Here is a 26,462-nt window from a genome sequence, read left to right as displayed (position 1 = left end):
CCTGACAGGCCACCCCCAGGTGGTAAGGTTAGGCAACAACACATCTGCCACGCTGATCCTCAACACGGGGCCCCTCAGGGGTGGGTGCTTAGGTCCCCCCTGTTCACTCAAATGCGTGGCCAAGCATGACTCCAACACCATCATTAAGTTTGCTGACGACACAACAGTGGTGGGCCTGATCACTGACAACGATGAGACAGCCTATAGGGAGGAGGTGAGAGACCTAGCAGTGTGGTGCCAGGACAACAACCTCTCCCTCAACGTGAGCAAGACAAAGGAGATGATCGTGGACTACAGGAAAAGGATGGCCGAACATGCTCCCATTCACATCAACAGGGCTGTAGTAGAGTTTCAAGTTCCTTGGTGTCCACATCACCAACAAACTATCATGGTCCAAACACACCAAGACAGTCGTGAAGAGGGCACGACAACACCTTTTCCCCCTCAGGAGACTGAAAAGATTTGGCATGGGTCCCCAGATCCTCAAAAGGTTCTACAGCTGCACCATCGAGAGCATCCTGACCGGTTGCGTCACCGCCTGGTATGGCAACTGCTCTGCATCCGACCTCAAGGCGCTACAGAGGGTAGCGCGTACAGCCCAGTACATCACTGGGGCCGAGCTACCTGCCATCCATGACCTATATACTAGGCAGTGTCAGAGGAAGGCCCCAAAAATTGTCAAAGACTAGTCACCCAAGTCATAGACTGTTCTCTCTGATACCGCATGGCAAGCGGTACCGGAGCGCCAAGTCTAGGTCCAAAAGGATCCTTAACAGCTTCTACCCTCAAGCCATAAGACTGCTGGCCAATTAATCAAATGGCCACCCATACTATTTACATTGACGTTTGATTTTACACTGCTGCTACTCGCTGTTCATTATCTATGCATAGTCACTTTACCCCTACCTACATCTACAAATTACCTTGACTAACCTGTATCCCGCACATTGATTCGGTACCGGTACACTCTGTTCATAGCCTCAGTATTGTATTTCATTGTGTTACTTAATTTTATTTAGTAAATATTTTCTTAACTATTTCTTGAACTGCATTGTTGGTTAAGGGCTTGTAAGTAAGCATTTCCCGGTAACCTGTTGTATTCAGCGCATGTGACCTAAAATTTGATTTGATATTTTGTCCATATCGCCCAGCCCTAGTCTTACACTACAGTTAGTTGGTTTGATAGATCCAATTATCATACAATCAATTTGATAGGATAATACTGAACACACCTTTTGAAGAGTCAGGGATAGGGGGGGGAGGAAGCAGGCAACAAAGACACTACATGCTTCCAAGGCCAAGACCGGTGAAACCAGCTGTATTGCTGATAGACTATAACTAGGGCCCTGTGTTTTGGTTAATCATGTCACATGACCTGGATTTTAACCTTTATTTTAAGTCTGTTCCAGAACTGAGAATTAGAACAAAAATGAACTCAATTGTCTGAGGATGGTGCTGGACCATCTGACAAAGGGGACAGTTTGATGAAAAAGCTTTTAAAAAAAAAAAGTTAAACCACAGGTCATGTGACATGATTAACAAAAACACAGGGCCCTAACTATCAAGACAACTATAAGGCCTAGCCCATTTTCCAGTCTCGCATCATCTCTGTGTGAGCTAGTGCTTACTTGCGTCAGAGAGCTTTAAAAACAGACACAACATACTACTTCCTGTTACTCCTGCGACAAAGATCCACTGACGGGCAAACTCATCCACAAGGTATTTACAGGCATTAATCACATGTCGAGTGTCTCCGTTTTAAAAACCTGACACAAACCTCTCGCACTAGTCAGCACTGGCTTGCCCAGACAGCGCGGTAGTGGCTACTGACGCTTTCACGGTGTCTCTAGTCTCACCTTCTTGGCAGAGAGGGCCAGTTTTTTGGCGGGTGGGGGAGACGTGGTGCTGGTGGGTGAAGCCGTGATGTTGTTGAGGGCGTGGGGTTTTAGCTTGACCGTCTTCTGCTCCTCTGTGCCCACGGGCTCCAAACTCTTGGCGGGGGAGGCCATGCCGTTCCTAGGGGGGGTGGACATCCCACCGACCGGTGCACTTTTGGTACCCATGGAATCCTGGATGACACAATAGCAAGCATTTGGTTCTGATTAATAACGTGACCAGAAACCAATGACATACAGCCAAACTGACCATCTTATATCTGTATCGTACAGTGAGGGGAAAAAGTATTTGATCCCCTGCTGATTTTGTACATTTGCCCACTGACAAATAAATGATGTCTATAATTTTAATGGTAGGTTTATTTGAACAATGAGACAGAATAACAACAAAGAAAATCCTAAAAAAACACATGTCAAAAATGTTATAAATTTATTTGCATTGTAATGAGGGAAATAAGTATTTGACCCCCTCTCAATCAGAAAGATTTCTGGCTCCCAGGTGTCTTTTATACAGGTAACGAGCTGAGATTAGGAGCACACTCTTTAAGGGAGTGCTCCTAATCTAAGCTTGTTACCTGTATAAAAGACACCTGTCCACAGAAGCAATCAATCAATCAGATTCCAAACTCTCCACCATGGCCAACACCAAAGAGCTCTCCAAGGATGTCAGGGACAAGATTGTAGACTTACACAAGACTGGAATGGGCTACAAGACCATCGCCAAGCAGCTTGGTGAGAAGGTGACAACAGTTGGTGCGATTATTCGTCAATGGAAGAAAGACAACAGACCTGTCAATCTCCCTCGGCCTGGGGCTCCATGTAAGATCTCACCTCATAGAGTTGCAATGATCATGAGAACGGTGAGGAATCAGCCCAGAACTACACGGGAGGATCTTGTCAATGATCAAGGCAGCTGGGACCATAGTCACCAAGAAAACAATTGGTAACACACTACGCCGTGAAGGACTGAAATCCTGCAGCACCCGCAAGGTCCCCCTGCTCAAGAAAGCACATATACAGGGCCGTCTGAAGTTTGCCAATGAACATCTGAATGATTCAGAGGAGAACTGGGTGAAAGTGTTGTGGTCAGATGAGACCAAAATCGAGCACTTTGGCATCAACTCAACTCACCGTGTTTGGAGGAGGAGGAATGCTGCCTATGACCCCAAGAACACCATCCCCACCGTCAAACATGGAGGTGGAAACATTATGCTTTGGGGGTGTTTTTCTGCTAAGGGGACAGGACAACTTCACCGCATCAAAGGGACGATGGACGGGGCCATGTACCGTCAAATCTTGGGTGAGAACCTCCTTCCCTCAGCCAGGGCATTGAAAATGGGTCATGGATGGGTATTCCAGCATGACAATGACCCAAAACACACGGCCAAGGCAACAAAGGAGTGGCTCAAGAAGAAGCACATTAAGGTCCTGGAGTGGCCTAGCCATTCTCCAGACCTTAATCCCATAGAAAATCTGTGGAGGGAGCTGAAGGTTCGAGTTGCCAAACGTCAGCCTCGAAACCTTAATGACTTGGAGAAGATCTGCAAAGAGGAGTGGAACAAAATCCCTCCTGAGATGTGTGCAAACCTGGTGGCCAACTACAAGAAACGTCTGACCTCTGTGATTGCCAACAAGGGTTTTGCCACCAAGTACTAAGTCATGTATTGCAGAGGGGTCAAATACTTATTTCCCTCATTAAAATGCAAATCAATTTATAACATTTTTGACATGCGTTTTTCTGGATTTTTTTATTGTTATTTGGTCTCTCACTGTTCAAATAAACCTACCATTAAAATTATAGACTGATCATGTCTTTGTCAGTGGGCAAACGTACGAAATCATTAGGGGATCAAATACTAACATGAACTAACATGACTGGGCTATGAAGTAATGGGAACTATTACGTTCTGATGGAGGGAAGCATATGTACAGTGCATTCGGAAAGTATTCAGACCCCTTGACTTTTCCCACATTGTTTTACGTTTCAGCCTTATTCTAACATGGATTAAATTGTTCTCTCTCTAATCTACACACAATACCCCATAATGACAAAGCAAAAATAGGATTTTAGAAATGTTTGCAAATGCATTAAAAATAAACTGATATAACATTTACGTTTACATTTACGTCATTTAGCAGACGCTCTTATCCAGAGCGACTTACATTATTATTTTTCATACCCCCTGTGGGAATCGAACCCACAACCCTGGCGTTGCAAACGCCATGCTCTATCAACTGAGCTACATCCCTGCCGGCCATTCCCTCCCCTACCCTGGACGACGCTGGGCCAATTGCGCGCCGCCCCATGGGTCTCCCGGTCACGGCCGGCTACGACAGAGCCTGGATTCGAACCAGGATCTCTAGTGGCACAGCTAGCACTGCGATGCAGTGCCTTAGACCACTGCGCCACTCAGGAGACATGAGTGGCGCAGTTACATAAGTATTCAGACGCTTTACTCAGTACTTTGTTGAAGCACCTTTGGCAGCGATTACAGCCTCAAGTCTTCTTGGGTATGACGATACAAGCTTGGCACACCTGTATTTGGGGAGTTTCTCCCATTCTTCTCAGCAGATCCTCTCAAGCTCTGTCAGGTTGGATGGGGAGCGTCGCTGCACAGCTATTTTCAGGTCTCTCCAGAAATGTTAGATCGGGTTCAAGTCCAGGCTCTGGCTGGGCCACTCAAGGATATTTAGAGACTTGTCCCAAAGCCACTCCTGCATTGTCTTGGCTGTGTGCTTAGGGTCGTTGTCCTGTTGGAAGGTGAACCTTTGCCCCAGTCTGAGGTCCTGAGCGCTCTGGAGCAGATTTTCATCAAGGATCTCTCTGTACTTAGCTCCATTCATCTTTCCCTCAATCCTGACTAGTCTCCCAGTCCCTGCCGCTGAAAAACAGCCCCACAGCATGATGCTACCACCACCATACTTCACCATAGGGATGGTGTCAGGTTTCCTCCAGACGTGACGCTTGGCATTCAGGCCAAAGAGTTCAATCTTGGTTTCATCAGACCAGAGAATCTTGTTTCTCATTGTCAGAGAGTCCTTTAGGTGCCTTTTGGCAAACTCCAAGCGGGTTGTCATATGCCTTTTACTGAGGAGTGGCTTCCGTCGGGCCACTCTACCATAAAGGCATGATTGGTGGAGTGCTGCAGAGATGTTTGTCCTTCTGGAAGGTTCTCCCATCTCCGCAGAAGAACTCTGGAGCTCTGTCAGAGTGACCATCGGGTTCTTGGTCACCTCCCTGACCAAGGCCCTTCTCCCCCGATTGCTCAGTTTGGCCGGGCGGAAGAGTCTTGGTGGTTCCAAACTTCTTCCATTTAAGAATGATGGAGGCCACTGTGTTCTTGGGGACCTTCAACGATTCAGGAATGTTTTGGTACCCTTCCCCAGATCTGTGCCTCGACAATCCTGTCTAGGAGCGCTACGGACAATTCCTTCGACCTCATGGCTTGGTTTTTGCTCCGACATGCACTGTCAACTGTGGGACCTTATATAGACAGGTGTGACCCTTACAAATCATGTCCAATCAATTGAATTTACCACAGGTGGACTCCAATCAAGGTGTAGAAACATCTCAAGGATGATCAATAGAAACAGGATGCACCTGAGTTCAATTTCGAGTCTCATAGCAAATGTCTGAATACTTATGTAAATAAGGTATGTATTTTTTTTTACACATTTGCAAAAATTTATAAAACCTGTTTTCGCTTTGTCATTATGGGGTATTGTGTGTAGATTGATGAGGAAAACATGTAATTTAATCCATCCTAGAATAAGGCTGTAACGTAACAAAATGTGGAAAAAGTCAAGGGGTCTGAATACTTTCCGAATGCACTGTAAATGAGACAACGTGCATGTTTGAGATATGCAAATTCTCATCCTGTACGTGACAGCAATTATATAAGAGCACATTTTGTGCAGTTATAGTAGACAGACTGCCCGTCCAATAAAAGGCACAATATATTGGAACTAGTGCTGTACCTTTGAGTCGGAGGTGTCTGCCGAGGAGGAGTCCGACAGGGACTTGAGTGAGGTAGATGCTGCCAGACCCCTGCCCCCCTGGTTCCCGTGCCTCCTGTCTCCTCCGTCCGACCTGCTGCCCACGCCGTTGGAGGAGGGGGCAGGGGTGCTGCTGCGCGCCTGGGGCTGCTGAGGGGGACAGGGCTTCTTCAGCTTCTTGAAGGGCTCCTCGATCAGCGTGGGTCCGCCCGCTAGCCTGGGGGGGGCGTGGGCAGCGGACGACGTCCCGTTGGACATCCTGTTGGGCTGCTGGGAGCCGTTCCTAGACACGGGTATGCCCAGGCCGCCATCCACGGACTGGATCTTACGCAGCTGGAAAGGGTCCAGTTTCTGCAGCGAAAGAAGAGACATGGTTCAGTGACCAAGCCTTGGGACAAGAGTCAACAACACTCCATACAATACATCCAGGAGAAGATACAAAGTCCCCAGGTTCAGAACAAAGAGGCAGGGCCAGCTTAATCTCATCAGCCATCAGGCTACTGAACAATGGTATAATGTATATTACATTGTATAAGGCCAGTATAGTTCATGTCAGTGTCCTATTTGAAGCATTCTGTATTGTATTGATTTCCATGCAAATGGACAATAAAAGTATCACATCGTATCGAAGGCAGCAAGTCTATTCATACCGTATTGCTTTCAAACGTTCTGATGATGGACCGTTCTGCCAGCCTGTCCCATACCTTGGTGACCTGCGGAGAGGAGAGGGGCCTGTTGAGGTTGGTCTTCCTGAACTGTTCTGACGTCGCTACGTTCTTCCCCATTCCCTGCTTGGTGATCTGGCCGTCCACGTTCTTCTTGGTCTCTGGGATCCTAACGGACAAAGAGCAGGTACGGTCAATATGTAGAACAAAACAATCAGCAAATCGTCACTAGTAACCAACAGACCTGGGTTAGATACTTTCAAATACTTGAGCTGTGCTTGGTTTAGCTTGCCGTGTATAATGGAACCTATTGAATAGTTATAACAGTTGGTAGAGCATGGTGCTTGCAACGCCAGGGTGTGGGTTAGATTTTTTTTTAGCTACTACTGTAAGTCGCTCTGGATAAGAGTCTGCTAAATGATTAAAATGTAATGTAAAATGTAACAGAGTAAACTCGATGCTAAATACTTCCAGGGCTCACTTGAAAAAGGTCTCTCAATGTGACTTCCCTGGTAAAAAAAGAAAAAGGTATTTGAACGTGTCAGACATCTGTATTCCACCCAGGTCTGGTAACTATATTGTTAACGTCTTACCTCAGGTAGAATAGGACATAGGCTTGCTGATTGAGGACTACTTTGATGTTACTGGAATGGACCATCGAGTCATTCATCTGGTACCATTGCCCGTTGCTGGCCTGTGAAGACAACGGAAATATAAAATGGGCTTTTCTAAATGAAGTTAAGGGACATCCCACAGTAGAGACTAAACACAGATTAACAGGATGGTTCACTTTAAAAAAAGTCTTAGCTCATTTCCACTAGCATTGCTCCAAAGAGGCAAACCAGGAAATTCTGAACGTTGCTAAATAACCAGCTAACAAACTTAAACTGTTCTGATAAAACTGTGATAATGAAAATCAAAACTAAACTTCAAAAAGTAAATGATCCTTTTAAGACTTCCAAACAAAATCGATCTCAAAAGTAGTGTCTTCGGCCTACTGTCAGCCTCCTTACCTTGACATAGCAGTAGTAGTGGCCAGCGTGACAGCTGTACCCAGAATGCACCAAGACAGCATAGAGGCCGTACATGACCGGGTCCCCCGTGCTCTGAGACATGTAGGGGCGGATGTTCAGGAACTCTGGGTAGCCAACGTCCTAACAAAGACACAGGCGAGATAATCATCAGGGGCATGTTCAGTAGGGAGCACATTTTTTAAAAAGGGGGAGGAACTGCCTGAATTTGTCCAATAAAAACACCGATTTTAATGTTCCATTGCAAAGCATTTTGCAATTGTGTGCCCTACGGACTACGACCCAGTTAGGGTGAGAACTGTTACACTGAAACAGCATTTTTAAACAGAGTAATGACTAACGTTGTGAGCGGTTTACCTTGGTGATTTTTCCTCCACTGAAGTTGGCAAACCTCTTGAGAGACAGGGTCAGAACATTGGACGTTCGATGGACTGTGAATCGCTTTGTTGCCGGAACTTTCTTCTTACACCTGATAAAGTGTAAGCGTGTTGTTTATAAACGGCTATAAAACTAATGTGGGCCTTGTGTCCGTCTACTGCTACAGTGTGTTAGAAGTTAGAACGTCACTACACAGAACTTACTTGGCACACATGTAGGCGTTCTCGCCACTCAACACGTCGGGCTTGACAAAGAGCTCCAGGGCTCGGACGATGTTTGCTGCTTGCTGAAAAGGAACAGAGAAGACCACTCAGCACAGGCATGAAACCAAAGGGACTGACTGAAGACCACTCAGCACAGGCATGAAACCAAAGGGACAGATGGAAGACCACTCAGCACAGGCATGAAACCAAAGGGACAGATGGAAGACCACTCAGCACAGGCATGAAACCAAAGGGACAGATGGAAGACCACTCAGCACAGGCATGAAACCAAAGGGACTGACTGAAGACCACTCAGCACAGGCATGAAACCAAAGGGACAGATGGAAGACCACTCAGCACAGGCATGAAACCAAAGGGACAGATGGAAGACCACTCAGCACAGGCATGAAACCAAAGGGACAGATGGAAGACCACTCAGCACAGGCATGAAACCAAAGGGACTGACGGAAGACCACTCAGCACAGGCATGAAACCAAAGGGACAGATGGAAGACCACTCAGCACAGGCATGAAACCAAAGGGACAGATGGAAGACCACTCAGCACAGGCATGAAACCAAAGGGACTGACGGAAGACCACTCAGCACAGGCATGAAACCAAAGGGACAGATGGAAGACCACTCAGCACAGGCATGAAACCAAATAGAGTCATCAGTTGAATTCATTTGGGACAGCAAACACAACACACATCCATTAACTCTTTATTCTGGCCCAGGGATAAATCAATAGGTCTACTGATCTGACAAGAATTTATAAGTACCATTCTTCCTGGGTTTCTGCCTAGGGAGTTTTTCCTAGCCACAGTGCTTCTACATCTGCATTGCTTGCTCTTTTGGGTTTTAGGCTGGGTTTCTGAATAAGCACTTTGTGACAACTGCTGATGTCAAAAGCGCTTTATAAAATAAATGTGATCGATTGATTAGATCTGCAATTGTGAATTATTCAAGGACAGGAGGAAGATACTTTAAAAGTAAGCAAGTAACTTACTCGAATCTCCACAGCAATGTCCAAGTAAGGGTCGTACGTGTCCGACACACTTTTGCAAATGGAACACTTAACTGAAAGAGAGAAAATATAATTAATCCACTAAGGCAATTCGTCAATATGCCTTAAAAAGTAGTTATCAATGTAGCAGGGTTGGGGTCAATTCCATTTGAATTCCAGTCAGCTCAGAAAGTACAAATTCCAGTTCCAAATTGTCTTCAATGAAAAAGCATTGAAGAGAATTTGAATTTCAGTGTAGTTCCTGAATTGAAATGGAATTGACCACAACTGTGCAATATAGTAGATTGAAAGATGTACCTCGAGACCTGAGGAAACCTCCAAAGATCTGGTGGACCAATGTGGTGGCCTGTGTCGTCCGGTCTAACCTACGACCCAGAGAGAGAAATACATTCAAAAACACAAAGAACCATCCAAAAATGACAGAATGACTAAGTACAACAACAACAAAAAGATTGACGCTTTCTGAACACCCACATTCAACTCAATCCACATTTCAGTGAGGTATAAGTAGTGTCCTTCACGCGATGACTTGAAAAACTTACTTGGGGTAGCCGTTCAGACAGGCTTTCTGCATGGCATCGATGGTGTAGCGTAAAAATTCATGGGCGTCTTCCTGGCTTCCGAACCGAAAGTGCCTGGCAATTTCTGCAAGAGCAAACAAGAAACACCCCGTTAAACCAATACCAAAAGCCTCAACTCCATCCCTTATGGCTTCATCGGAAACTATCTACAACACACAATACCAGCACCACCAATCCAATCTTCCTGATGTGTTTTTGTCTCCGATGTTGGTTTGATGTGGTTTGTAACTAATGGGCTGTGCCTGTGAAAATACATGATTGTCCTCAGTGGGGGGAAATGACCTATCCATTATCAACAGGCCTACCGCATGAGACCACGCGGAGGCATTAAGCCATTCAGATTAGTCTCCTCTTAAAGGGAGGGAGAAACAGAGACCTAAACATTCTACAACCTGCTACAGTCTCCTCTTAAAGGAAAGGTTCACCCATTATTAATAATATATTGTTTTCGTGCATCTCTGAGCGATGTTCTATCGATTCCCTGGGTCATTTCATGTTTTAACGTGTATCGGAGTTATTGGCGAAATCCGGCCGGTATGGCGTAGCTCTGTGATAAAGTCGCTCTCACTACACTGGAAGTTAATAGGAATACGACTTTTAGATTGTGAAAACGTCTATCATACATGTCAGATTTCAATACTGGCCGATGTCATAACTCGGAAGAATGTCTTCTCTTGAATGAGCCATTGATCATATTTTTGCCATATTCCTACCTGGAGAAACTTGTAGGTCTAGCACATTTGTCCTATTGGTCTGCCTCTTTAGCCCAGGGTGCATGCATGGTGCCGTTGCCAGAGCTATTATAAAAGGGAAAGGGGGATACCTAGTCAGTTGTACAACTGAATGCATTCAACTGAAATGTGTCTTCCGCATTTAACCCAACCCCTCTGAATCAGAGAAGTGTGTGGGGGGCTGCCTTAAATCGACAGACATCCTTTAGAAAAGAGATAGGAATCTAATGAATGTGTAACGCCCCACCCAGCAGACTGTCGACCAATCATGTTCACGTTGTCATGCTGCGTCACACAGTTGCTAAGCTAATCGTCACGCAATCCCTTCTCAAAGTCAGTGTGTATGTTGAGAAACGTGCCTATTTTCATTGAAAGTGCATAATGTCACTATTACAACACCATACGATATTACAGATAGCAAGTTAATTATCTCAGAAAATATTTGTAATGTTGTACTTATTGTTGACGAAATCCGTGCTAATGTTGGTTTTTTGAACTAGCGCCCAATAGACTCCCATTCACTCCTTAAAGGAGAGTGCTCCTTGTCCCAGAATCGCACCGAATGCACCGTGCGCCTATTGACATAGCATGGGCAACATTTCCCATCTTCTCAAAAATATATCTGCTGTTGCAAATGTCAGACTTCACTCTGTGAGGCACATCGATCTGCAGGTTGAACGTGGTGAGATTGTAGACTCCTAAATTGATAGTGCAGTTGAGGCGATTTTACAGCTAACTAGCTACTTTATATGCTGATATTGTCTTTGGTATCATTGTGTGTAGCTACGTTTGCTAGCTAGCTAGCCAGCCAGCCCATAGAGAGCATTGCATTGTGGATGTTGTAGTCGACTTGAGCTGCAACAGATTTTCACAACGATTTTCCATGTTGCTACCAACATTGTTATAACGCCAGAATGAAACATTTGTTCAGAAAACATATAGTTCCCACAGTGTTATTTAACACTGTAAATTAAAGGAATGAGTGGTTTTGGGTGGAGAAACAGTCTACAGTCTCCTCTTAACAGATAGAGGGGAAAGGAGACAGCACAAACTAGAGAGAAAGTTAGTTATTCAATATACTGTGCAGCCCTAGCTAAGGGTTATCACAATTATGGACATGTGCAAAGGCGAGGGAGAGAGAGGGATGAGAGAGAGCAAGGCGAGGGAGAGAGCGGGGCGCGCGAGAGAGAGAGCGGGGCGCGCGAGAGAGAGAGCGGGGCGCGCGAGAGAGAGAGCGGGGCGCGAGAGAGAGAGAGCGGGGCGCGAGAGAGAGAGAGCGGGGCGCGAGAGAGAGAGAGCGGGGCGCGAGAGAGAGAGAGCGGGGCGCGAGAGAGAGAGCGGGGCGCGAGAGAGAGAGAGCGGGGCGCGAGAGAGAGAGAGAGAGCGGGGCGCGAGAGAGAGAGAGAGAGCGGGGCGCGAGAGAGAGAGAGAGAGCGGGGCGCGAGAGAGAGAGAGAGAGCGGGGCGCGAGAGAGAGAGAGAGAGCGGGGCGCGAGAGAGAGAGAGAGCGGGGCGCGAGAGAGAGAGAGCGGGGCGCGAGAGAGAGAGAGCGGGGCGCGAGAGAGAGAGAGCGGGGCGCGAGAGAGAGAGAGCGGGGCGCGAGAGCGAGAGAGCGGGGCGAGAGAGAGAGAGAGCGGGGCGCGAGAGAGAGAGCGGGGCGCGAGAGAGAGAGAGCGGGGCGCGAGAGAGAGAGAGCGGGGCGCGAGAGAGAGAGCGGGGCGCGAGAGAGAGAGCAGCAGGCAGGGCGAGAGGCGAGGGAGGGAGGGAGAGAGGCGAGGGAGAGAAAAAGTATCCAAATCTTATAGCGAGGAGATAGAGGTAGCTAAAGGAAAAATCTACCATTTTAGCAGAGCAGACTGTAGAGAAATTGTTAGCATTTCTGTGGGTTTGTGCAAATGCTGCTTCTCCCTGCCCGCAGTCACAAGGAGACAGAAAGGGCATCGTAGAGAGAAGGAGAGCACAGGAGGGGGGAAGAGGGTATTGCAGCAATAAGGAAGGAGAAAGACGGGCGGTAGGAAGAGGTGGACAGGACCGAGAAGGGGAACGGAAGGGTGATCCCTGGAGACAGTGCTTCTCTGACGCGAGAGAGAGAGAGTGGGGCGCGAGAGAGAGAGAGAGAGCGGGGCGCGAGAGAGAGAGCGGGGCGCGAGAGAGAGAGCGGGGCGCGAGAGAGAGAGCGGGGCGCGAGAGAGAGAGCGGGGCGCGAGAGAGAGAGCGGGGCGCGAGAGAGAGAGCGGGGCGCGAGAGAGAGAGCGGGGCGCGAGAGAGAGAGCGGGGCGCGAGAGAGAGAGCGGGGCGCGAGAGAGAGAGCGGGGCGCGAGAGAGAGAGAGCGGGGCGCGCGAGAGAGAGAGCGGGGCGCGCGAGAGAGAGAGCGGGGCGCGCGAGAGAGAGCGGGGCGCGCGAGAGAGAGAGCGGGGCGCGCGAGAGAGAGAGCGGGGCGCGCGAGAGAGAGAGCGGGGCGCGCGAGAGAGAGAGCGGGGCGCGCGAGAGAGAGAGCGGGGCGCGCGAGAGAGAGAGCGGGGCGCGCGAGAGAGAGAGCGGGGCGCGCGAGAGAGAGAGCGGGGCGCGCGAGAGAGAGAGCGGGGCGCGCGAGAGAGAGAGCGGGGCGCGCGAGAGAGAGAGCGGGGCGCGCGAGAGAGAGAGCGGGGCGCGCGAGAGAGAGAGCGGGGCGCGCGAGAGAGAGAGCGGGGCGCGCGAGAGAGAGAGCGGGGCGCGAGAGAGAGAGCGGGGCGCGAGAGAGAGAGCGGGGCGCGGGAGAGAGAGCGGGGCGCGAGAGAGAGAGCAACAGGCAGGGCGAGAGGCGAGGGAGGGAGAGAGGCGAGGGAGAGAGGCGAGGGAGGGAGAGAGGCGAGGGAGAGATGCGAGGGAGAGAAAAAGTATCCACACTTATAGCGAGGAGATAGAGGTAGCTAAAGGAAAAATCTACCATTTTAGCAGAGCAGACTGTCGAGAAATTGTTAGCATTTCTGTGGGTTTGTGCAAATGCTGCTTCTCCCTGCCCGCAGTCACAAGGAGACAGAAAGGGCATCGTAGAGAGAAGGAGAGCACAGGAGGGGGGAAGAGGGTATTGCAGCAATAAGGAAGGAGAAAGACGGGCGGTAGGAAGAGGTGGACAGGACCGAGAAGGGGAACGGAAGGGTGATCCCTGGAGACAGTGCTTCTCTGACTCAGGCCCATCGCAGGCTGTTCAATGTCGTTCCAGGAGGGCCCAAACACTTCTGGTTTCCATCCTCTCCTACTATGGGACTAATTCAGACCTGGTACACCAGGTAGAAATTAAAAACGGAAGTGTTTCAGCCCTCCAGGAGCGGAATTGAACAGCCCTGCTCTCGGGGACTCTACTACTACACACACCATAAGGTAGATACAGGAAGATCACACTCCCATGAAGTCTCTGCAAACTTAAACCAGTCATTCACTGTGCCAAGCTTAGACTATATTACTGACATTTGCATTGATCCGAGTGGGCATTTGAAACTTCATTTCAGGCTAAGCTCACACCATCCCTCCCCTCTATATAACAGTGTGGTGGTTGTACCATCCCTCCCCTCTATATAACAGCATATTGGTTGTACCATCCCTCCCCTCTAGATAACAGATAGTGGTTGTACCATCCCTCCCCTCTATATAACAGCATATTGGTTGTACCATCCCTCCCCTCTATATAACAGATAGTGGTTGTACCATCCCTCCCCTCTAGATAACAGTATAGTGGTTGTACCATCCCTCCCCTCTATATAACAGTATAGTGGTTGTACCATCCCTCCCCTCTAGATAACAGATAGTGGTTGTACCATCCCTCCCCTCTAGATAACAGATAGTGGTTGTACCATCCCTCCCCTCTAGATAACAGTATAGTGGTTGTACCATCCCTCCCCTCTAGATAACAGTATAGTGGTTGTACCATCCCTCCCCTCTATATAACAGCATATTGGTTGTACCATCCCTCCCCTCTATATAACAGATAGTGGTTGTACCATCCCTCCCCTCTAGATAACAGTATAGTGGTTGTACCATCCCTCCCCTCTAGATAACAGTATAGTGGTTGTACCATCCCTCCCCTCTATATAACAGTATAGTGGTTGTACCATCCCTCCCCTCTAGATAACAGATAGTGGTTGTACCATCCCTCCCCTCTAGATAACAGATAGTGGTTGTACCATCCCTCCCCTCTATATAACAGCATATTGGTTGTACCATCCCTCCCCTCTATATAACAGATAGTGGTTGTACCATCCCTCCCCTCTAGATAACAGTATAGTGGTTGTACCATCCCTCCCCTCTATATAACAGTATAGTGGTTGTACCATCCCTCCCCTCTAGATAACAGATAGTGGTTGTACCATCCCTCCCCTCTAGATAACAGATAGTGGTTGTACCATCCCTCCCCTCTAGATAACAGTATAGTGGTTGTACCATCCCTCCCCTCTAGATAACAGTATAGTGGTTGTACCATCCCTCCCCTCTATATAACAGCATATTGGTTGTACCATCCCTCCCCTCTATATAACAGATAGTGGTTGTACCATCCCTCCCCTCTAGATAACAGTATAGTGGTTGTACCATCCCTCCCCTCTAGATAACAGTATAGTGGTTGTACCATCCCTCCCCTCTATATAACAGTATAGTGGTTGTACCATCCCTCCCCTCTAGATAACAGATAGTGGTTGTACCATCCCTCCCCTCTAGATAACAGATAGTGGTTGTACCATCCCTCCCCTCTAGATAACAGTATAGTGGTTGTACCATCCCTCCCCTCTAGATAACAGTATAGTGGTTGTACCATCCCTCCCCTCTATATAACAGCATATTGGTTGTACCATCCCTCCCCTCTAGATAACAGTATAGTGGTTGTACCATCCCTCCCCTCTAGATAACAGTATAGTGGTTGTACCATCCCTCCCCTCTAGATAACAGTATAGTGGTTGTACCATCCCTCCCCTCTAGATAACAGTATAGTGGTTGTACCATCCCTCCCCTCTAGATAACAGTATAGTGGTTGTACCATCCCTCCCCTCTAGATAACAGTATAGTGGTTGTACCATCCCTCCCCTCTAGATAACAGTATAGTGGTTGTACCATCCCTCCCCTCTAGATAACAGTCACAGCCTCACTAAGGCACTGCAGTCACGGTGACACTTCCAACCAGTGTTATGTCATCACCTTATGCATACTGCTACTGAGTCTCCAGGGTGCTCTCTCTGGCACAATGCACCATCTACGGAACGATTATATATTACAATCGATGTACGGGTAAATAACAAGTGACAAACATGCAGTACATAATATTGAATCAGATTTCTTTGGTTTTCATTTCATTAGCAAGGTTTCCATCCAATTAGCGAGATTTTTATGTGAAAGTTCTCAAATCTGCATAAAATCAATATGCGCATAATATGCACATTTTCCCACCAGAGATGTTTAAGGGATGTTTCCATCAAATTGACTTGTTGCAGATAAAAGGCTGTGCGTGATGATGTAGTGCAAAATTTCCACATACCGAATACATTTTTAAAAAGAGTTAAATGAGTTATCGCATTTTTCACTCTACTGATGGTTTTGTCACTAAAGATGTTGTGTTATATAGTGGGTGTGCCCACTCTGCTCTCTAAACAGCAGCTCACACTCGTAGATGCAGTGTGGGTATAGCATACATGAGATTATTATGGACTAAAGACAAAGATTATTTGTATTTGTTAAATGGCAGTCAAGCATCGATCATGACTAGAATAAGACCCTCAATATGTATTGGAAAGGAGGCTCAAGCTCATCACCTTGCACTTTCACCACCCTGTGAAGTTCATAACTTATTTCATCTGTAGACTAATAAACTGCATTCTTTCCTGAGTCATGGTGGGAGGACCACACAATATATCATTGCGTGACTCCAATTTACTTCGATATGATGTTATTATAATCAATATTTGCGCATAAAAGCATTTCCATTACTCGCATAATTAATCGTACACAAAATCATCCCAACTTGTCAAGCGTATTTTGTTTAGTCGACATTTGCTGTTTCCATCAGGCCCGTTGTGACATGTTTTATCCGACGTACTTTACTCACATAAAAGGTTGGATGGAAACCTGGTTAGTGTTTCTGAAACTAAACTGAAATCAAGAATATAACAGCTAATCAATACCATGTACTTTACAGGCCAACAAAAATTGCAATGCTGCTAGAAACAACAAGCTTGCCTTGCACTACAATTCCAAAGACCAACACCAACTCAATAGGCAGAAACCAGCTAAACAAGAAGCATACTACTTACTTTTTAGGTCTCGGATGAAGGAGACAGGCTTGATGGCATTGCCCGTGTTGGCAAAGGCTTGGATGATGTGGTTCTGCATTATACAAATCATACAGAAACCCGACTGGTGACCTGAAATGGCACAGGAATAGAATAATGAGGGGAAGTCAAGTCCCCGTCATTACCCCAACAGACTGGGGAAGTCAAGTCCCCGTCATTACCCCAACAGACTGGGGAAGTCAAGTCCCCGTCATTACCCCAACAGACTGGGGAAGTCAAGTCCCCGTCATTACCCCAACAGACTGGGGAAGTCAAGTCCCCGTCATTACCCCAACAGACTGGGGAAGTCAAGTCCCTGTCAACACCCCAACAGACTGGGGAAGTAATTTGGCTTCCAGCACAACAGTTTGCTTAAACATATAGAAGGTCCATTGCTTATTGTGCATGTCAGATTTTGGTGTGAATGTTGGCTGTAAGGTTTATGATATGTGAATACACACAAATCCTTTGTTTTTAAGCAAACAGTATGCTTTTACTCATGGGAGTAGAGCTGTTGGACATGTGCCCCTTTCCATCCAACCTTCGAGGTAATTTCTAGACAATATATTTCTGTCCATTTAGGGGACCCGTTTAGTCTCAACAACTAGAAGAAAAATACCTGTATTGTCTATTTAATGGTTTGGCACTTCAACTCCCATATTGTGCCATTCAAAAAAGGTCTCTAAACAGAAGTCAACTAAACTACTCACAGGCACGACTGTGCTCCTTGGAGAGTAGATAGTTTGCCAGGGGCGGTGTGTAGGTGAGACACTGCACAGTGGAGTTGAGGAAGCAGGTGTTGCCAAGGTTGTGGAGGCCAGCTCCCACCCGGTAGACACGCTCCCAACGCATTGAGAGTCTGTTCCCAGGGAAGAGCATCTTCTGCGGGGCAGGGATCCCATCACTCTGGCCCCCACCTTGGTTGTCTGAAACTGGTGGATGGAGGAGTGAGATGAATTAGAGAAATTGCATGGATAATTCAGAAAAGCCAGAAAATAGTTTGGCAGACAAAGGCTCAACAATTTTGCCTAACTCGATCACTTCGCCCAAAACCCAAAGAGAGAGAAAAACGCTCATGGTGAATAGAGCTATTCTTCAATTCCACTTTCCACCAAAAGGGTAGAGAGACAATGAGGGGATTAAGAATGTCAAAGTGTGTCGAAATGCTGTGTGCAGTGAAAACTAGACAACAAACCTCTTGAATGGCTCTAGGAGAGAGTACATTTCCCAGTCAACGGCCTTACCTTGCCTCTTGATCTGAGCGGGCTCTGTGCTGGCCCTCTGCCCCGATGTGGCCCCCTCACTGCTGCGGGGGTTGAGGATCACATACTTGGTTTTGAGGCTGTCCAGCTGGTAGGAGAAGCCTTTGCTGGCCGGCTCAAACTCAATTTTCTGCAGCAGGACCTTCTTGGCCGAGGAGGCCAGCAGCTTGTTGAGGTCGCCCTCGTCGCCCGCCGAGGAGTCCTTCCGGCCGGGCTTCAGGGCTTCCTTGAGCTTGTCCACTATAGGCATCGTTTGAGCATCACTGTGGATGACAGAGAGGGTGAGATTCAGGGATCAGAATCACCTTTGCTTACATGTACCAAGGAATTTGACCTGGTGAAATAGTGCTGACAATGACAAAACTGAAAACATAGACAAAATAATGAAGACATAATCCACACAGGCCTACAGTATAGATACAGCAAAAACAGAACCATTACACATAACAACAAGGCCAGTTTGAGACTACTCACAATTAAATCTAGGCTAACTAAAATATTTAGTCACATTAGGAACAAACACTAAATTCCACAGTGTGTATATTTTTCAGCCTGCCTAGGAATAAAAGTCATGATACCATAATAATAAACCTTGAAAAGCTTACTGAGCAGCAATTGGTCTCAACCCTGTGTTGCACAGCCACAATATCCAGTCCACAGTACAGCACTGCAGCTTCATAATTCCCCCAGAGAGAGAGGCTACTGTAGCAGTGAATTTCAATTTCCTGTCAGTGATTCCTAAACTGGTATCCCAGACTGTAAACCCTGGCTGTAAGCGTGGACCTAGTGCTTTTCGGGAGAGAGAGCAGCATATTATGGCAGGAGGACTGAGTGTATCTGAGGAGTCAGGCTGGGACTTGGCAGCTGTCCCTGTGGTTATGCAAGACAGAGGAGGCGGGCGGGCATGGTGTGTGTGTTCATGCTCGTGTGTAGCGGGGAGTGGGACTCGACACAAGCACAGCTGCTGTCTACCAGGTCAGATACTCATGTTCTGACTATTCCTACATCAATCAAGTCATCGCCATTACCAACCAGCAACCACCCAACAGTCCACTGTCACAACAAAGGAAAGACTGGTGTGGTACAGTCCTGCTGTTACATGTCCTCAGAATGCCTTTAGTTAGGTCTATGTGCAATCTTTGTTTTCATTTATTCAGTTGTAACCGTCTATACTATTTTCACTTCAGGGCCCGTATTCATAGTGTTAGAGGAGTGTTGAGCTCAAATAAGTTTGCCTTTTAGATATTCTAGTGAATACATGGACAGCGGAAAGCTGATCCTAGATCAGCACTCCTAGTCTGAGACGTTTATGAATACAGGCCAGGTTGGTTATGCTCTAAGAAAAGCTAGAGAATTGGTTTGAAAAGACACAAGCGTCACTTGTATGCTTAACATGGGACTGAGTAGTGAATTAGGCAAGATACTGGTCCTCCGTAGCTCAATTGGTAACACATGGCTCGTGGGTTCCATTCCCAGGACCAGCTAGACGTAAAATGTATGCACGGATGACTAAGTTACTTTGGATAAAATAGTCTATGGCATATATTATATCTGTACCTACTGTCTAGCATCCGGAGCTGGTACATCTATCAGAACACCAGCAACAACTGGGCCTTTAAAGGCAGCAGCCTCTTCAATAGGCCATCTCTGAGCAGATTGTGCGTTTGTGCACCTTTTCACAAGCCCTGCCCTGTCTGCATGCGTAAGCCGTATGGGCAGTGGACTGAATGACTCCTGACCGTGTCATTTCCGGCGCATGCCAACGTGCTGGCAAACAGAGTTGAATGGGAAATGATGACAGGGTAGTGAGAGTAGGCTAATCGTTCAACGCTTCCCTCAGTCCCTCTCAATTACAATTCACCCAGTATGGACTAGGCCTAAATGTGCCACTGATCAAAACAATAGTAGTACTGGCTTCTCTCCAAAACTATTGAGCGTGCCGTCTTTAGCCAACTCTCTTGCTATCTCTCTCAGAATGACCTTCTTGATCCAAACCAGTCAGGTTTCAAGACTGGTCATTCAACTGAGACTGCTCTTCTCTGTGTCACGGAGGCTCTCCGCACTGCTAAAGCTAACTCTCTCTCTCCTCTGCTCTTGTCCTTCTAGACCTGTCTGCTGCCTTTGATACTGTGAACCATCAGATCCTCCTCTCCACCCTCTCCGAGTTGGGCATCTCCGGCGCGGCTCACTCTTGGATTGCGTCCTACCTGACCGGTCGCTCCTATCAAGTGGCGTGGCGAGAAGCTGTCTCCGCACCACGTGCTCTCACCACTGGTGTCCCCCAGGGCTCAGTTCTAGGCCCTCTCCTATTCTCGCTATACACCAAGTCACTTGGCTCTGTCATATCCTCACATGGCCTCTCCTATCATTGCTACGCAGACGACACACAACTAACCTTCTCCTTTCCCCCTTCTGATAACCAGGTGGCGAATCGCATCTCTGCATGTCTGGCAGACATATCAGTATGGATGACGGATCACCACCTCAAGCTGAACCTTGGCAAGACGGAGCTGCTCTTCCTCCCGGGGAAGGACTGCCTGTACCATGATCTCACCATCACGGTTGCCAACTCCGTTGTGTCCTCCTCCCAGAGTGCGAAGAGCCTTGGCGTGACCCTGGACAACACCCTGTCGTTCTCCGCTAACATCAAGGCGGTGACCCGATCCTGTAGGTTCATGCTCTACAACATTCGGAGAGTATGACCCTGCCTTACACAGGAAGCGGCACAGGTCCTAATCCAGGCACTTGTCATCTCCCGTCTGGATTACTGCAACTCGCTGTTGGCTGGGCTCCCTGCCTGTGCCATTAAACCCCTACAACTCATCCAGAATGCTGCAGCCCGTCTGGTGTTCAACCTTCCCAAGTTCTCTCACGTCACCCCGCTCCTCCGCACACTCCACTGGCTTCCAGTTGAAGCTCGCATCTGCTACAAGACCATGGTGCTTGCCTACGGAGCTGTGAGGGGAACGGCACCTCCGTACCTTTCAGGCTCTGATCAGTCCCTACACCCAAACGAGGGCATTGCGTTCATCCACCTCTGGCCTGCTGGCTCCCCTTCCTCTGCGGAAGCATAGTTCCCGCTCAGCCCAGTCAAAACTGTTCGCTGCTCTGGCACCCCAATGGTGGAACAAGCTCCCTCACGACGCCAGGACAGCGGAGTCACTCACCACCTTCCGGAGACATTTGAAACCCCACCTCTTTAAGGAATACCTGGGATAGGATAAAGTAATCCTTCTACCCCCCCCCCCCAATAATAATTGTAAAGTGGTTATCCCACTGGCTATAAGGTGAATGCACCAATTTGTAAGTCGCTCTGGATAAGAGCGTCTGCTAAATGACGTAAATGTAAAATGTTAAGAGAGAGAGATATGCAAGACTAGGTTTACTACAAATAGGCTAGCTGGAACAGTCAGGATGATATGGTGAGCTGTTAAAACAGCACGCTTAGAGTAAACAAAGGACTGCTACACTTAAACCTTGTGTCCATTTGACGTACCACTACCAAACTATAGGGCTATGTGTTAGTGATGCACCAGCATGATGCCATAAAGGGGCTGAAACACACAGGAGACCTGTTCCATCTCCAGGTCAACAGCACACAGGATGGATCAGTCACAGAGCAGTTTTCTGTACAAACCCACACTTGACAGAGAAAAGGGGGAGTGGAGCCTGACTCATCATTATATCTGGTAGTGACGTAGGTGAGGGAGGAGAGAAGGGGGGCTGCACATGCATCATCACACACACAAGGGCAGACTAACCTTCATGTGCGGCTACTGATAGAATTAAGAATGATACAGCGAGATGGCGCAGTTGACTGCTGTGATGTAATGGGTGGACCACCTAAAGGGATTTTCAGTTTATTCACCAAACCGTTTCTATAGGGGTGCTGTTGAACCATATCGGCTAGGCTACAGCAGACAGGCTAGCACACAGAATGTTATGCCACTGTCAGACAATGTGGACCCACAATGCTACATATTGTTTTAATGACATCACAATCAAGAAAACGTTAGGCTAGCCTATTGTTGTCACGATACCAGAATTTTGACTTCGATACTGATACCAGGATTAGTATCACGATAGTTAATACCAAAATGATACCATGGCAACAACAGGCATATTATCCAAAGTCACAGAATGGCACTTGATCCAGACAGAAACTCAGCTACTGACCTGTTCAATCATTGAGCATCTTTTGAGTGCAATATCAACACAGGTGAATTATTTCACATCAACATTTTTCAGAGACAGCCATGTATGCATTAATCAAATCGATTATACAATCAATGTGATTTTTTTTTTTAAACCAATTTAACTACATAACGGTAATAATTTATTTGAATGGTAAATCTATTGATAAACTGGTTAACTCAAGATGTAGCCTAGGCCTATTCACAATACTGGTGAATGCATATTCAATAGGAGTGAGTGCATGCATTGAGTTATTGAGCTTGTTTTGGATGATTTCATGGGTCTACAGCTGGCAAACAATCAGTTTCCCTTCCATTTGGGACTATATTATTGTACTGATCAACAACATTTGCATAGAAATAACCTATTTTACGCTGTCTCTTTAACCAGTAATGCAGTAATGACATCATTCATGGGGCAAGAGGGGGGCAGCCGCAGGCCATATCAGAGGGGAAGAGGCGAAGCGAGAGGTTTCACTCTCGCCAAAATAAGCCCAAAGCATTTCTATGGGCTTATTTTGGACCTAAGCTTGTCGCTTGCCTTCCCACCTTTGGGACAACGACTCCCGTTGCTAGGGTGGAGACGAGCCTCCCTTGATTATATACAGATCTCTATCCATATTCACACAGTCAGTTCTCAGAGGCAATAGATCATCTTTCGGAGAGACGTGAGAGTGAACGATTAAGTGAATTAATAAAGTTGTGGTGGCAAATCAGCTTTGAAAAATCAGCATTTTTGTGTTATGGTTTTACAAACAAAGTACAAGCAAACAAAAAAAGACCGACATGCAAACAGCTTCTGCCTTTATAAGTGTGAGACTGAGGGGCAGAATATGGACCCTCAAATGGTTGGGCAGACATGGACAATATGGACTTATATTCTAATCACATTTTATTTGTCACATGCGCCGAATACAACAGTGAAATACTTACCTACAAGCCCTTAACCAACAATGCAGTTAAGAAAAATAAGTGAAGTAAAAAATAATTAAAAGAGCAGCAGTAAAATAACAGTAGCGAGGCTATATACAGGGGGTACCGATACAGAGTCAATGTGCGGGGTCACAGGTTAGTCGAGGTAATATGTTCATGTAGGTGAAAACGTAATATTTAGGCAGCTGCATTCTCTCCACAGCTCCACCAAACAGTCAAAATTATGGCAAAATCCTGCCTAGTTCTACAATATATCTTCTTAAAATCAGATTTTAACCCCTAACCACACTACTAACCTTATGCCCAACCCTCATCTTAAATTAAGACCAAAAAACACATTTTTGTTTTCATTACTTTTTACAATAAAGACCATTTTGACTTTGTGGCTGTGGTAACTAGTGACAACTGCCTGTTGCTTTCCTATTTGCCGTCATTGTTTGGGTCTCGCATGCAGAGTGCTCACTGACAGCAGTCCTTGCCCAATCGCGTCGTATCACTGCTCATACTACAAGATGCACGACCAAAATGTGTCCGAAACTTATCGGGACATCCCACAAGGGTCTGGAGAATGGAACAGCCAGAATCGGTGCGTCCTTGACCTGCTCAAACTACACGAGTCCCAACATACTGATCCTAGCCCAAGTTCATAGCATTTCACCCCGAACATGAACATTTGTCTGGGACGGCAAAAACGTGGCGAAATCGTGTAGTGTACGCTCATCAGTAGGCATCATCCAGGCTCTGTCGTAGCCGGCCGCGACCGGGAGACCCATGGGGCAGCGCACAATTGGCCCAGCGTCGTCCAGGGTAAGGGAGGGAATGGCCGGCAGGGATGTAGATCAGTTGGTAGAACATGGTGTTTGCAATGCCAGGGTTGTGGGTTCGATTCCCACGGGGGGCCAGTATGAAAAATTAAAATAATAATGAATGCATTCACTAACTGTAAGTCGCTCTGGATAAGAGTGTCTGCTAAATGACTAAAAATTTAAAATCAGTAACCCACAACAATGAGACCTGTTATCAAATCAGATTTTATTGGGTCACAGACACATTTAGCAGATGGTATTGCTGTTGTAGCAAAATGCTTGTGTTCCTAGCTCCAACAGTGCAGTAGTATCTAACAATTCACAACAATACATAAATCTAAAAGTAAAAGAATGGAATAAAGAAATACACTGCTCAAAAAAATTAAGGGAACACTTAAACAACACAATGTAACTCCAAGTCAATCACACTTCTGTGAAATCAAACTGTCCACTTAGGAAGCAACACTGATTGACAATAAATTTCACATGCTGTTGTGCAAATGGAATAGACAACAGGTGGAAATTATAGACAATTAGCAAGACACCCCCAATAAAGAAGTGGTTTTGCAGGTGGTGACCACAGACCACTTCTCAGTTCCTATGCTTCCTGGCTGATGTTTTGGGTCTACAACCCACACAAGTGGCTCAGGTAGTGCAGCTCATCCAGGATGGCACATCAATGCGAGCTGTGGCAAGAAGGTTTGCTGTGTCTGTCAGCGTGTCCAGAGCATGGAGGCGCTACCAGGAGACAGGCCAGTACATCAGGAGACATGGAGGAGGCCGTAGGAGGGCAACAACCCAGCAGCAGGACTGCTACCTCCGCCTTTGTGCAAGGAGGAGCAGGAGGAGCACTGCCAGAGCCCTGCAAAATGACCTCCAGCATGCCACAAATGTGCATGTGTCTGCTCAAACGGTCAGAAACAGACTCCATGAGGGTGGTATGAGGGCCCGACGTCCACAGGTGGGGGTTGTGCTTACAGCCCAACACCGTGCAGGACGTTTGGCATTTGCCAGAGAACACCAAGATTGGCAAATTCGCCACTGGCGCCCTGTGCTCTTCACAGATGAAAGCAGGTTCACACTGAGCACATGTGACAGACGTGACAGAGTCTGGAGACGCCGTGGAGAACGTTCTGCTGCCTGCAACATCCTCCAGCATGACCGGTTTGGCGGTGGGTCAGTCATGGTGTGGGGTGGCATTTCTTTGGGGGGCCGCACAGCCCTCCATGTGCTCACCAGAGGTAGCCTGACTGCCATTAGGTACCGAGATGAGATCCTCAGACCCCTTGTGAGACCATATGCTGGTGCGGTTGGCCCTGGGTTCCTCATAATGCAAGACAATGCTAGACCTCATGTGGCTGGAGTGTGTCAGCACTTCCTGCAAGAGGAAGGCATTGATGCTATGGACTGGCCCGCCCGTTCCCCAGACCTGAATCCAATTGAGCACATCTGGGACATCATGTCTCGCTCCATCCACCAACGCCATGTTGCACCACAGACTGTCCAGGAGTTGGCGGATGCTTTAGTCCAGGTCTGGGAGGAGATCCCTCAGGAGACCATCCGCCACCTCATCAGGAGCATGCCCAGGCGTTGTATGGAGGTCATACAGGCACGTGGAGGCCACACACACTACTGAGCCTCATTTTGACTTGTTTTAAGGACATTACATCAGAGTTGGATTAGCCTGTAGTGTGGTTTTCCACTTTAATTTTGAGGGTGACTCCAAATCCAGACCTCCATGGGTTGATAAATTTGATTTCCATTGATCATTTTTGTGTGATTTTGTTGTCAGCACATTCAACTATGTAAAGAAAAAAGTATTTAATAAGATTATTTCATTCATTCAGATCTAGGATGTGTTATTTTAGTGTTCCCTTTATTTTTTTGAGCAGTGTATATAAATATTAGGACGAGCAATGTCGGAGTGGCATTGACTAAAATACAGTAGAATAGAATACAGTATATACATATGAGATGAGTAAAGCTGTATGTAAACATTATTAAAGTGACTAGTGTTCCATTATTAAAGTGGCCAATGATTCCATGTCTATTTATATATAGGGCAGCAGCCTCTAAGATGCAGGGTTGAGTAGCCGGGTGGTAGCCGGCTAGTGATGGCTATTTAACAGTCTGATGGACTTGAGATAGAACCTGTTTTTCAGTCTCTCGGTCCCAGCTTTGATGCAACTTTAAGCTTTCCACCTTCTCTACTGCGGTCCCATCGATGTGGATAGGGGCGTGCTCCCTCTGCTGTTTCCTGAAGTCCATGATCAGCTCCTTTGTTCTGTTGACGTTGAGGGAGAAGTTATTTTCCTGGCACCACTCCGCCAGGGCCCTCACCTTCTCCCTGTAGGCTGTCTCGTCATTGTTGGTAATCAGGCCTACTACTGTTGTGTCGTCTGCAAACTTGATGATTGAGTTGGAGGCGTGCGTGGCCACGCAGTCATGGGTGAACAGGGAGTACAGGAGGGGGC

The 26,462-nt window shown here is 47.2% G+C and overlaps 1 protein-coding gene across 3 annotated transcripts in view; it reads right to left on the bottom strand.

The window, feature by feature from the left end:
- LOC311103754 (ubiquitin carboxyl-terminal hydrolase 36-like) overlaps window positions 1-26,462 on the bottom strand; it is a 39,449-nt gene that overhangs the window by 10,447 nt on the left and 2,540 nt on the right. Inside the window, exons 2-15 of one of the 3 annotated variants that reach the window (XM_084145396.1) lie at window positions 18,039-18,319; window positions 17,505-17,726; window positions 16,777-16,887; window positions 10,487-10,570; window positions 9,735-9,837; window positions 9,490-9,557; window positions 9,175-9,245; window positions 8,169-8,251; window positions 7,945-8,056; window positions 7,570-7,710; window positions 7,150-7,250; window positions 6,596-6,725; window positions 5,874-6,242; window positions 1,857-2,069 (exon numbers count right to left, since the gene is read on the bottom strand). In XM_084145396.1, the coding sequence (XP_084001522.1) occupies window positions 1,857-2,069; window positions 5,874-6,242; window positions 6,596-6,725; window positions 7,150-7,250; window positions 7,570-7,710; window positions 7,945-8,056; window positions 8,169-8,251; window positions 9,175-9,245; window positions 9,490-9,557; window positions 9,735-9,837; window positions 10,487-10,570; window positions 16,777-16,887; window positions 17,505-17,726; window positions 18,039-18,306 (2,076 nt within the window). In that variant the 5' untranslated portion in view covers window positions 18,307-18,319. Of the gene's footprint in view, window positions 1-1,856; window positions 2,070-5,873; window positions 6,243-6,541; window positions 6,726-7,149; window positions 7,251-7,569; window positions 7,711-7,944; window positions 8,057-8,168; window positions 8,252-9,174; window positions 9,246-9,489; window positions 9,558-9,734; window positions 9,838-10,486; window positions 10,571-16,776; window positions 16,888-17,504; window positions 17,727-18,038; window positions 18,320-26,462 lie in introns of all 3 variants that reach the window. The other 2 variants (XM_084145397.1, XM_084145398.1) reach the window with 2 other exon arrangements.

This window comes from Coregonus lavaretus (assembly GCF_964263955.1).
Source record: "Coregonus lavaretus genome assembly, chromosome: 28".
Lineage (NCBI taxonomy): Eukaryota > Metazoa > Chordata > Actinopteri > Salmoniformes > Salmonidae > Coregonus > Coregonus lavaretus.
The sequence above is the reverse complement of the archived record's forward strand: the minus strand, read 5'-3'. Positions and strand labels throughout refer to the sequence as shown.